At 32.8% G+C, this 11,654-nt stretch overlaps 1 protein-coding gene across 2 annotated transcripts; it reads left to right on the top strand.

Annotated features, from left to right (window-relative positions):
* The first annotated feature begins 1,643 nt into the window (after window positions 1–1,643).
* On the top strand, window positions 1,644–9,425 carry LOC143069547 (uncharacterized). Of its 2 annotated transcripts, none has more exons than XM_076244232.1 (6): window positions 1,644–1,789; window positions 3,958–4,084; window positions 4,588–4,671; window positions 5,161–5,213; window positions 6,280–6,654; window positions 7,569–9,425. In XM_076244232.1, exons 2-6 carry the CDS (start codon window positions 3,965–3,967, stop codon window positions 7,729–7,731), a joined length of 795 nt encoding a protein of 264 aa, XP_076100347.1. In that variant the 5' UTR covers window positions 1,644–1,789; window positions 3,958–3,964; the 3' UTR covers window positions 7,732–9,425. The 2 variants fall into 2 exon arrangements, with proteins under 2 accessions (XP_076100347.1, XP_076100346.1); XM_076244231.1 differs by lacking the exon at window positions 1,644–1,789 and adding an exon at window positions 1,817–2,412.
* The last annotated feature ends 2,229 nt before the right edge of the window (window positions 9,426–11,654 follow it).

Here is an 11,654-nt window from a genome sequence, read left to right as displayed (position 1 = left end):
CTCGATGATTATCCATGAGGATCTCGCACTCGGTCAGCTCTAGGTTTTCACCTAGTTCATGATCATACAAGAATTGAGAAGCCTGTGGTTTACTAGTCTTATAATATGAGACTTTGGAGTTCATATGATTTACATTCAACGTTTTTATCGAATATTTCAAGGCTTTTTGACTATCAATGTTGACCCCCCCCCCCAAATTGATTGGATAAAATGAATGGATTACCGCCCCTATTTCACACTAAAGTCCTATAAACTGACTGGTATTCGAATTTGTTAAAAGAATAAATTGGTATCTCTCATATTGATTCAATACCGTAATGCTGAAAAACAATCATTTGTTTCCGCGAATTCAGAACAGCTAGAAATATATCCCCGAGTTTCAATTTGAGTAACTCGAATAATTCAAGCCCTTTCCATGTCCGATTTTCTCCCACACGAGAAATGTAGCATTCGTACATAAGCTGAATAATACGACTGAATTATTCGGGTTACAGTTTGTGTAAATCCCGAATTGACATAAAAGTATAGGTCCAGCCCGACTTTCGGGAAAGGACTGTTGTAGATTTCAGATTGATTTCAAGAAATAAAAATCATACAAAAATGTTTCACGCAAATACTCGTCTTCAGACGTGTAAAGTTATACAACGGTTACTAACCGGTCTGGATTGTGATAAAAAGAAGTGCATGCAATGCATAAAATATATAATGTCGTGGCTCAGGGATGTGTTGAATTATAGAGATGCTTATGCGGCACAAAGATGAGATTAATTTACCCAAATGTACTAAGAATTACCACACAACTTAAATTTACTTAAATATTGATTTGTTATCCTGTGCCAGACAGATGGCTGATATTCTGAGAAGAGACCTTGATGAAATGAAGTTTTATGGGAACAAAGATTTTGAAAACACGTCGCAGTGTTTACATTTTAACAAAAATAAGGCACCAAGGTCGAAAATAGTTCTACTTCATAATGAAGAAAATGTCAACCGTTTTCTAGCTTGACGATCTCCGCACGAACCCGAATATAAAAGACAAATACAATACAATAGTACACAAAACGTAACATAAAGAACTAAAGACCGAGCAACACGAACTCCAACAAAACGGTATATATTTCATACAAGTATAGAACTATATGAAGCGTCGTAATTGTTGCGGCGACGTCAATAACGTTGTCGCTGTTTTTTGTTTTTTTACACTCAAGATTCAACTTTAACAGGGTATAGCTTGAAAAGTAGCACGGTTGCTAATGACTTTCTTTGCACCAATCGATTCCTCAGACATTTTAGAATCGTCTCATAAATTTAAAAAAAAATCGATTGTCTAATATAATAGAAAATCTTGGAAATGTAACAATTCCTGCCGAATTTCACGATTTTCCCTATATATCCTTTGTAATTTTGGTGTATGATGCTGTTAACTTCAACAGTATCTCAAAAACGAAAACGGTTACCCCCTTTTTTTATTTTATTTTCCGATTTATTTTTACAAGAAGAATCTACATGAAAAAATTTTAAAAAATCCATTGTGTAGTTTAATTACGTACTCTTCGCCTTAATAAGACTTTAATGTTTTGATACACCTTAACGTCATTGATGTAGCTAATTAACATATAATTCATTAAACAAAATCTGTCCTTTATCCAATACCAAGCTATTCCTGCCGCCGCCATTACTGCATAAAACACATGCGACGAGATCAAGCCGAAAACGAACGCCTTTGATAAACAGGAGGACCGTCCGAAGTTACCGAAGCAAGAAGCATCGTTAAGCTTTCGATTTTACCGTAATGTATATTGTATTGTGTCGATATCAGTTGTAGTAGCCTTGCCGCCTCTCTCATTTATGCCCGGCGTCCATTTTTATTCGTCTCGGCTAATGAGTCATACATGAACTTTCATTATTTTTGTTTTACACTATTGGACAGTTTATTTATCTCGTTATGATTGCACGAAATATGTTTCACTGTTGTAATAAAGAAATATTCGACAAATTGCAGAAGCAGTTATCGCTTTGTTCTAAATGCTTTGGGCAACACTGGGACCTGTTCAGACAAAGAAACACGATCCGATATTATTTTGCCTAAATCTCCCGTTTTCGATCACACATTCAATGGTATCACATTTGTTATGAATAAAAACCGATTTAATGATTTTCTGGCTCTTCCTGTCGTCCAGCACATGTGCGAAGCGATAATGAAAATTTTTCCAGCAGTTTTGCCCATAAATTCGTTTCTTGATTTGTCGAAAGTTTTCATTTGGTGACTTGCTGTCATATGGGACCACCAATTGTGCGTTTTATATCTTCTGAGCATGATGTAGCCCAGTGTTACACCATTCTGAGTGCCAACAGTTATTTAAATTTAATTAGATGATGAATTTGCTGCACCAACATAGTACAGATGCAATGGTAATTCATTTCTTTTGATTTTGGTCTATTTTAGGTCCTACAAACCATCTGGATGAATGATGCTATTTCTACCTGTCAAGAAATCTTCAAAAATTTGAACTTTTGAACACTTTCATGTCAGACTTTGTGCTAAACATTGAATGTATGTCATGGTATTACATGCTGTCATTCTGATTGTGATATCTTCTTGGAAGCTTTAAATGTGTACCAGTTTTAGCTTTACCAAGAAATAGTAAAAATGCATAACAAGTCACAATTGTCTTTAAAATTTTATCATTTTAAACAATTAAAAAAGAATTTCTTGACAGATGAATTATATACTTGATCCTGTAGGCTAATCAGCTTCATTATATTAGCTTTTACTTCCTGGAAAATGCAAAAGGCTTGTTTGATCTGTAAAACTGTATAGATAGAACTTCAAATTTTTGATTTTAATAATAACTAATATTTAATAATCGGAGTACTGCAAAACATTTTGCAGAGATATAAATGACTTGGGATTTATTTTTAACATATTTAGATTTTACTGAAAATTCAATTTTAATGCATTTTATTTGATTTAGAATAAAAATTGCTTTTCCGAAATTGTTTGAAGATTGTTTAGATTTACAAATTCTTGAATGCACATCATGCACTAGGCTAAATTCGTTTTACAGTTATTAATCATTTTAACAACAACGAAAAAAACATTTCAAATGCAGCAATTTTTAATCTTTAAGACTTGACAGTTTTGATGGACAAAATGAATCCTAAGAACTTTAGAAACTTTAATTTAGAATTTGAAGTTCTAGATGCAGTCCATTTAACAATAAAGTTTGTGTCATTATCCTTAATTCCTTCATTTTATTCACAGGAACACATCTGTAAGAGTAAGTAAATGTATAATGATGAGTGTTGTGACAGACACATATTGATATATGTGTAAATTGTTTTTAATGATTTACATTCTTACGGGTAGAACTTGTAATATGAAGACCTTGTTTCAGGATTTAAAGAAAAATGCAATGTATCCTGTTCTGACAAAATTTTACAAATCTTGCACATGAAAAAAGGTTTACTTCTGGTCTTAAATTCAAAATTAAAAAGTGTGTCTATTAATTTTTGTAAATCCAACCCTGATTAAATACACTAAATTGTAATATTCGAGAGCTTTTAATAAAAGTGAAAATTCAAAACAAAAGTTCTTTCAATTAGCTACTACATTGTATATACATGAATTAGTCAGATCACATGTAAGTAAAATCAAGAAGTATATATACTAATACATGTAATAACAAAGCAGTTATTTAAAAATTGCAGTTCTAAAATATTTTGGTAAATGTTCACAACGGTGGACAATGGTTTCAAATACTTAAACAGTCTTCACGATGAACTTCAAAATCTACAGGCCCGGAGCTCAATTTTTGAAAATTTTTAGTTAGATTCTGTTGGCCTGTAGATATGATTTATACAGGCCCGAGAGCAATTTTACCTGCCTGGGCTGCCACTCAGTGTGAAGACTGCTTAAACATGCCAAATACTCATGGTCCAATTCTATTTTTTTAGCTGGAAAATGGTGAAGATATTCGTGGGAAACCTGAGCCAGTCTACGGCGAGGGAAGATATACAGATGATGTTTGAAAAGTATGGAAAAGTTACTGAATGTGATGTATTGAAAAACTATGGATTTGTGGTAAGTTTGTTGTCGGACTCATCCCTTTTATAAAGTTGATGAAATTTGGCTACAGAATATTTTTGAGATTCATATATTTTTTATGCTGAATACCAAATAATTCTAATAAAAACAAACAAAAATTCCAAGGTTTGATCTGTTCATTCACATTTAAATTGCAGAGAAGCACAAGCATGAAAAGTAAATCAAAAGAGCAGGAAGGCTTTAGGGATAACTACATTGAAATTTTCTAATTGTTTTGTAAATAATATCTTGTCAGAGATTTAGTATAATGTTTGTTAAGACCATTGGAATTTTTCATAGTCTATCTGGGAATTCTGCACATTATATGTAACTTTACATGTGGATTTTTATGTAAACCTGTAGTTAATTTCAAGTGACTTATATAGAAGTTGTATTTGTTGAATTGGTCATTTCTTAGTTATTATTTCAACATATGGTTAGATATAAACTTTGATTAATAATAAGTTATCAATTAGTAAACATGAACAATTGTATTTCAGCATATGGCAAGTTCAGATGAGGCAGAAAAAGCTATTCAAGAACTTGACGGAGCATCAGTAAAAGGCAGCAGAATGAGAGTGGAGGTATATTCTAACTTGATATACTTTTGTTCCAACAAAATGATTTTTGATGGCAAAGATATTATATTTTGATCACTTTAATAATAAGAATAATGTATTTTATGTTTAATAGTAAATAAAACACATTTTATTAAAGAAAAGGAAGAAGAAGGATTATTGATTATAGTGTAACCTGAATATACAAATAACTACATGTTTTAAAATACAAAAATCAGCCAGCCAAATAGGCTGATGATGCACCTGATATGTTTTACTCAAGTATTTAGTTGTGAAAAATAATTGTAGATAAAAAGAATGTAGTTTCTCCCTGATATCATGCATTTCATGTTGTAAAATTAATCACTTTAATACTAAGAATAATATACGTTTATTTTTTATATGTTTTCAAGTAATTGTAGATAAAAAAAACACCTAAAAAACTTATTTCTTCCTGATTTTAATCGTTTCATGTTATAAAATCAATTTATTTAGATTTGAATATTTATTTTCTAGAAATCAACAGGAAAGTCTTCTAGAGGAGGAGGAGGTGGCAGAGGTGGAGGAGGGTAAGATATCTGTTGTTATCTCCCCTGCTAAGATATCATTGCTATCTCCCCTGTTAAGATATAATTCTATAGGTTACAATTGCGCAATTATTTACAATGCATTTTCCATAGTGTACCCTGTCTCTTTGAATCCTAATAAAAAAAAAAGTACATAAATTGCAGAGAAACCAAAGCCAGAATCTGAAAGGAGACATACTAAGAATTTATTTCAGAAAAAAAAAACAACATGCTTTTGCGGCGGAAATTGCCTTAAATAGCTGTTGTTATGGACGCTTCCAAAATCCGCACTAAATGACATAGCAAAATTTTCAGTCAACCTATTACCACAAAAAAAATATTTCCACAGAGAATACTAAATCAATCATTCCAAATTGTTACTATTTTTGCACCAAAATGGTTTATCTTTCATAAAATCAATAAATTGAAGGCATACAATCCAATCAGAAGCCTCATAGATTTTTTTCCTTACTACCATCTTGGGTTCAAAAACTTCCCGGTGAAATGTAAACAATAATTGCGCAATTGTAACCATTACCATCATGCATTTTCTCATCCATTGCTCATCTAATTTCTGTTTCTGAATATTTGGATATTTTTATGCATGATTGCCATATAAGATAAATGAAAATGGCATCGGTTAGCAATAGCTCAAAATTTGTTTGCTTTAGTATACTGTACAACTGGAATCAGTAAATTCACAATGCTTATTCCAAATAACCAGTATCAGAAACCAAAATGAAAATGAGTATCCCATTCATAAAAGACACGAGTTGTGCTGATCGTTGTAGAAAAATAGGATGTTTCAATGTTATCAATAAAAATTTTAAATTGATGCATAATGGCCAGTTACTTCATAATAGTGGCTCAGCCGCTGATATGACTTAAAATTCTGGCATACCTTTATAAGATACCATTATTTCCACTAAACTTGGCATAGAATCTACACAATTTTGGTATTTTTCAATAGCTCGCGAGGTCCAGCAGAGGAAAAAATAATTTTAGTGCCTTTTGATATCTTTGAATCTGAAAAGAAAATAGTATGTAAAGTGATGAATTTTATTTATAGAAAAATGTCTCGTGGTCGTGGTGGAGGTAGAGGGGGAGACAGATATGGCGGAGGTGGTGGGGGTGGATATGGTGATCCATACAGACGGCCACCACCTTATGGCGGCGGTGGTGGTGGCGGCAGAGATTCTTATGACAGATATGGGGGTGGATCAAGAGACAGGATGCCGATCAGCAGAGGGTATGATTCTTACGACAGACGTCCACCACCAATGGACGACTATAGAGACAGATATGGAGGTGGTGGTGGTGGCTATGGAAGTTATGATGCTCGCCGTAGTGAGTATGACAGGTATGAACGACCCCCAGCAAGAGACCCATACTACAGTGACCGTGGTGCCGCTGCCCGTCCCCCACCCGAGTACTACAACAGAAGGTAAGTAAGTATTCTTTTTTATTATTACCTTTTTGCTTGATTTTATAATCTGTACTATTAGCATTAGAACAAGGGCACTGATGTTATCTTTTTAACTCTTTAAACTGGTATTAAGAACTGTTAATCTGGTTTTAAAGGATTGGATTCTTTTTTCATTACTTTGCTTTGAACTATCTTTCTAGGCATGACATCCTCAACTTTTTTATTTATTTCAGTAACATAAATATAAAAAAAAATTACATTTCTTAATTTTGATATTTTATTGAAAAAAAGATAAATATATATATCTCTCGCTGCAAGAATGTTATTTTAGTGAAATTAAGTTGTTATGCACTCAGCTGCATCTGAGCTTATAGCTCACCAAATTGTTGGAATAAAATTATTTGAGATTGACGGTGCACAGTTTTTGTATTATCTAGGTGTCAAAAATAATAATAATGATGGCATGACAGGACTAATGATCAAAATTATTTTGGATGTTTATTGATTATTTGAAATTTAGTCGAATGTTATGATGTATAGTGTGGGAAAGATATTGTCACGTATTTTACATGTATTTGGTGACAAGTGCACTTAGTTTTAGAATTCAACGTAAAATGGTTGGTTATGTGAGTGTTTGGTATTAGCACAAACATTGATAAAGATTAAATGTTAACTTGCATTATGAAAAATATTTACCAAATAAGTGCCAAGTTTTGATTAAAAGTAAGATTTCTGAAAAATTAACTGAATTATTTCAAATGTAATTGACAATTATAATTTAAGCTGTACATTATTTTGACATGGCAAGCTTTAGTTCAAATTGAAATAAAATTGTAGTTCAAATAATCAGAATTGGAATACCAAATTTGTGTTTGATCTATTAATAATGTCTATTTATATAGGTAACTAATTCTGGTTCCCTGTCTTTGTAGACCACCTCCTCCAGGACCAGAAGATGACAGATTAACAGGATATTCAAATGGACATGATGCTGATAATTATTATGACAGATTTTACAAGAAACCCGCACCGCCACCACAGACACAAAAATCCGTTTCACAAGGATTCTTACAGAGTGAACCGTACTACTTTTAACCAGTCATATCATTTAGTGTTGTTATTCCGTCAAATCATGGAACCAATTCCACCAGACCAAGGCATTTTTTCATTCATTTGTTTATCCTGTTAGTTTGTTTGAGATCAAAGTACATTAAACAATTATATTGTATATGTTCATTGTTGTCATACATGAATCATTGTGCATAATCGTCATCACTTTTTTTATATCATGAATTTTGTGTGTATGTATGAGCTATTTACATTGATCTGTCAGTTATGTGTTACAGGGTTGTAAGTGTGGTACTTAGATGTACGTGTGATCTTTTAAATAAATCTTTTGAGGGGACAGCAGTTAATAGTCTCAAATTATTTTAATTCTTCTTAGCTACAGCTTGTAGACCATGAAAGTTCAATATATGAATGATCGTTGCACTGTACTTTAAGATTCTGCATAGGATTTTGAACAAATTTTTATATCAATAGAACAGAGTTGAATCTCTCATTTATGTGATCATTAGAATTCAAAGGTCAAAAGTTTATATGAGAATTAAGAGTTGTTTCTGGTTGAGAATTTATATTTATATATGGCCGCTTACAATGGGGCTAAAGATGACAATCTGATAAAGTTTTAAATGTATTTGGTAAATAGCTGGCTGATATACTTATTTAATTTTTCAACCTGATATAATTGTACTGAATTAACAAACAAAAAAGATCGGGGACCATTTTTGTACACATTGTCTCACAAAAGTTTTTAACGATCAGAGGGGATTTCTTTTTTTATCATGATTTGTTCATTTCATTCTGAATGAAGTGCTTGGATAGATTTCATGTTGATACAATGAAATGGTCCCTACTGTTATAAGTTGTCAGCAAAGAAGAAAAAATATAGTTTTGCAGTCTGAAGTAATTTTCTTGTTCACTAAGTTTGTGCCTTGTGATGAACCAGTATTACATGTGAGACTTGTGTACTTTGTATTTATTATTATTTGGATACCTTTGGTCCTGTGTTTAAGGGAGTCCATTACAAATTTAATTAAGATCTGTACATGTAGTATGAAGAATTTGCTGACAATTTTTCCTTCACCTAACATACTTGATGCTAAACAAGCAACAATTGATGCTTCATCCTTAAACATTGGTACTTGCAAAAATAAATGAAATCTAAGTACACACCTCAGAATAAATCTTGAAAACAAAGTATTATCTAAAGAAATTAAGAGAAACAAATTTAAGCTCACTTCGGGATAGAAGTAGGGGGAACTGTGATGGTATTTTAACTGGGGTTGCTTTTAATCTGGAATATTTTATTTTTTACGACAGTATTTTGTGTTTATATTGTACATGTTTAAGACAGACCAAAGAACTACACAATCTTTAAATGAACCACATCAAATGTGATTCTATTTAGATATATTTTACAGATGCAGTATATCAAGTTTTCCCTCAGAATTAACATTGTAGCCAGTAAAATGGATATTTATTTCATTATATATCAACACATTGAATTAAAGATTTTTAGAAATCCATTCAGTTTGTCCCTATCAAGTCATCATTATTGTTTCTTAGGACTTGCTGCAAATAAAGTATACTATTAGAGTACTGTGTACTTTTGGCATGCTGCAAATAGAATATATTATCATACTGTGAGAAGATTTGATATAAAATTATCTGGTTGTCTGTACACCAATAACATGACAACAGTGTTATAAAATAAAAATAAACTTGTATCAATTGTTGTTACTATTAATCCTAAAAGTTGCTAGAGCCCTAATCGTCAGTCATTCTTTTTAGTGTGGACAAGGTGAGGTTTTATCAGCACTTGTCCTCTGACATCAGTTGTTCATTAAACATGTCACTAACCTAGTACAGAGGTGTGGACAAGGTGAGGTTTTATCAGCACTTGTCCTCTGTCATCAGTTGTCCATTCAACATGTCACTAACCTGGTACAGAGGTGTGGACAAGGTGAGGTTTTATCAGCACTTGTCCTCTGTCATCAGTTGTTCATTCAACATGTCACTAACCTGGTACAGAGGTGTGGACAGTTGGAGCAGAACAAAAGAACCCACACTTTTTGCAATGGTTTCAGGAAAGGTAGGTTTCAGTTCCACTATTGACTTAAGTTTGGGATGTGTGACATTTTATTATAAGAATATAAGGAGATTTGGTATGATTACCAATAAAACTACTCTCCACCAGAGTTCCAAATGATGTAGATATAAGCAATTTAAGGTCAATGTACGACCTTCAACAATATGAAAAAACACTAGTTCACCTTTACAAGCCACGACTAAAAATATGAGAAACAACAAAACGCTTTCTTGTCCTTTTTGTCGAGCCTAAAAGTCGCAGGAAGCTCAACATTGGGACAGTGATCTGGTGACGGCGTCGGCTAACTTCATAAAAAAATTATATTTAAGAAGGTAGAAGATCTGGATACTTCATACTTTGTATATAGATGCCTCATGTTACGAAGTTTCCGTCTGTCACAAGTCCATTGTCCTTGACCTCATTTTCGTGGTTCAGTGACTACTTGAAAAAAAAGATTTTTTATAATTTTAATTTCTCTTATAATGAGTAATAGGATAACTATTTTCTATGTGCATACTTTGCAAGGTCCATGTCCGTCAGACTGTTTTCACTTGACCTCGACCTCATTTAATGGATCTGTGAACACGGTTAAGGTTTGATGGTCAAGTCCATATCTATGATACTAATAGCAATAGGTCTTCTATATATGGTGTAGGGAATGATTGCAAGGTGTACATGTCCATCTAGCAGATGTCATTTGACCTTGACCTTATACTATATGCAATAAGTCAACTATATGTGGTGTATGGAGATATTTTATGATGTACATGTCAATCTGACAGGTTTTATTTGACCTTGACCTCATTTTCACGGTTCATTGCTCTGTGTTAACATTTTATGTTTTGGTCTGTTTGTACGCCCCATTTATGGGATTATCTTTTCTGTTCTGTGTGTCCGTCTGTCCCGCTTCAGGTTAAAAGTTTTTGGTTGAGGTAGTTTTGGATGAAGTTGAAGTCCAATCAACTTGAAACTTAGTACACATGTGCCCTATGATATGATCTTTTTAATTTTGATACCAAATTCGAGATTTTCACGGTCCACTGAACATAGAAAATAATAGTGCGGATGGGGTATCTGTGTACTATGGACACATTCTTGTTCTATAAGCAATAGGTCAACTGATTGTGTTGAATGGAAGAATTGTAAGCTGTACATGTCTACCTTGACATCATTTTCATGGTTAAGTCTGTTTCATTAAAACTAAGCAATAGGTCAACTATATTTAGTGAATTGAATGATTGTTAGGTGTACTTGTACTTCTTGTTTTGTTTATATGACTTTTCTTGGATCGTGTTAAGTTTATGTGATAGTTGTAGTAAAGCTTTATATAAAGGACTATCAACATAATATCAATGATTAGTAAAGAAGGCGAGACACTTCAGCATGTGCACTCTTGTTCCTTATGGTACAAAGTTTCTCCAATGACCTCATTTCCACTGCTTGAAAAAAAATTGCTAATTTGTCATGTGTACTACTTTAGAGGAATAGAATAAACATTTGTTATTTGGGAACAATGCGAAATCTATAAACCCGTCATACATAGTTCACCCTTAACTATTGCTACATTTTCATGTTATTAGTCCGTATTTCAGATGCATGTACTTTCAGCAACAGGGCTTCAGATGACAATCCTTTTTTTATGGAAGGTTTTACCCCAGAATCCGCAGAATATAATGTTTTTGATCTGTCACTCACTCCTGTTCTTGTCAATGTTACAGCTCTGAAACAACACACCAGAATCTCCTGGAACGATTTAGATAATAAGGACACACTATGTAGATGTGCATCAAGACAAGTTAATCGATTCAAATTAATTTTATAGGAGTTATGGCCCTTTGAACTTAAAATTTTGTCCTAAATTTAATCT

Source organism: Mytilus galloprovincialis, chromosome 3 (assembly GCF_965363235.1).
Source record: "Mytilus galloprovincialis chromosome 3, xbMytGall1.hap1.1, whole genome shotgun sequence".
Taxonomy (NCBI): domain Eukaryota; kingdom Metazoa; phylum Mollusca; class Bivalvia; order Mytilida; family Mytilidae; genus Mytilus; species Mytilus galloprovincialis.
The sequence above is the reverse complement of the archived record's forward strand: the minus strand, read 5'-3'. Positions and strand labels throughout refer to the sequence as shown.

What these genes read in the sequence shown, in the direction of transcription:
- LOC143069547 (XM_076244231.1), top strand. An exon ending in GCAGCAGAATGAGAGTGGAG is followed by an intron (nt 4,672 to 5,160) that starts GTATATTCTAAC and finishes TTTATTTTCTAG; the next exon opens with AAATCAACAGGAAAGTCTTC. An exon ending in GGTGGCAGAGGTGGAGGAGG is followed by an intron (nt 5,214 to 6,279) that starts GTAAGATATCTG and finishes TTTTATTTATAG; the next exon opens with AAAAATGTCTCGTGGTCGTG.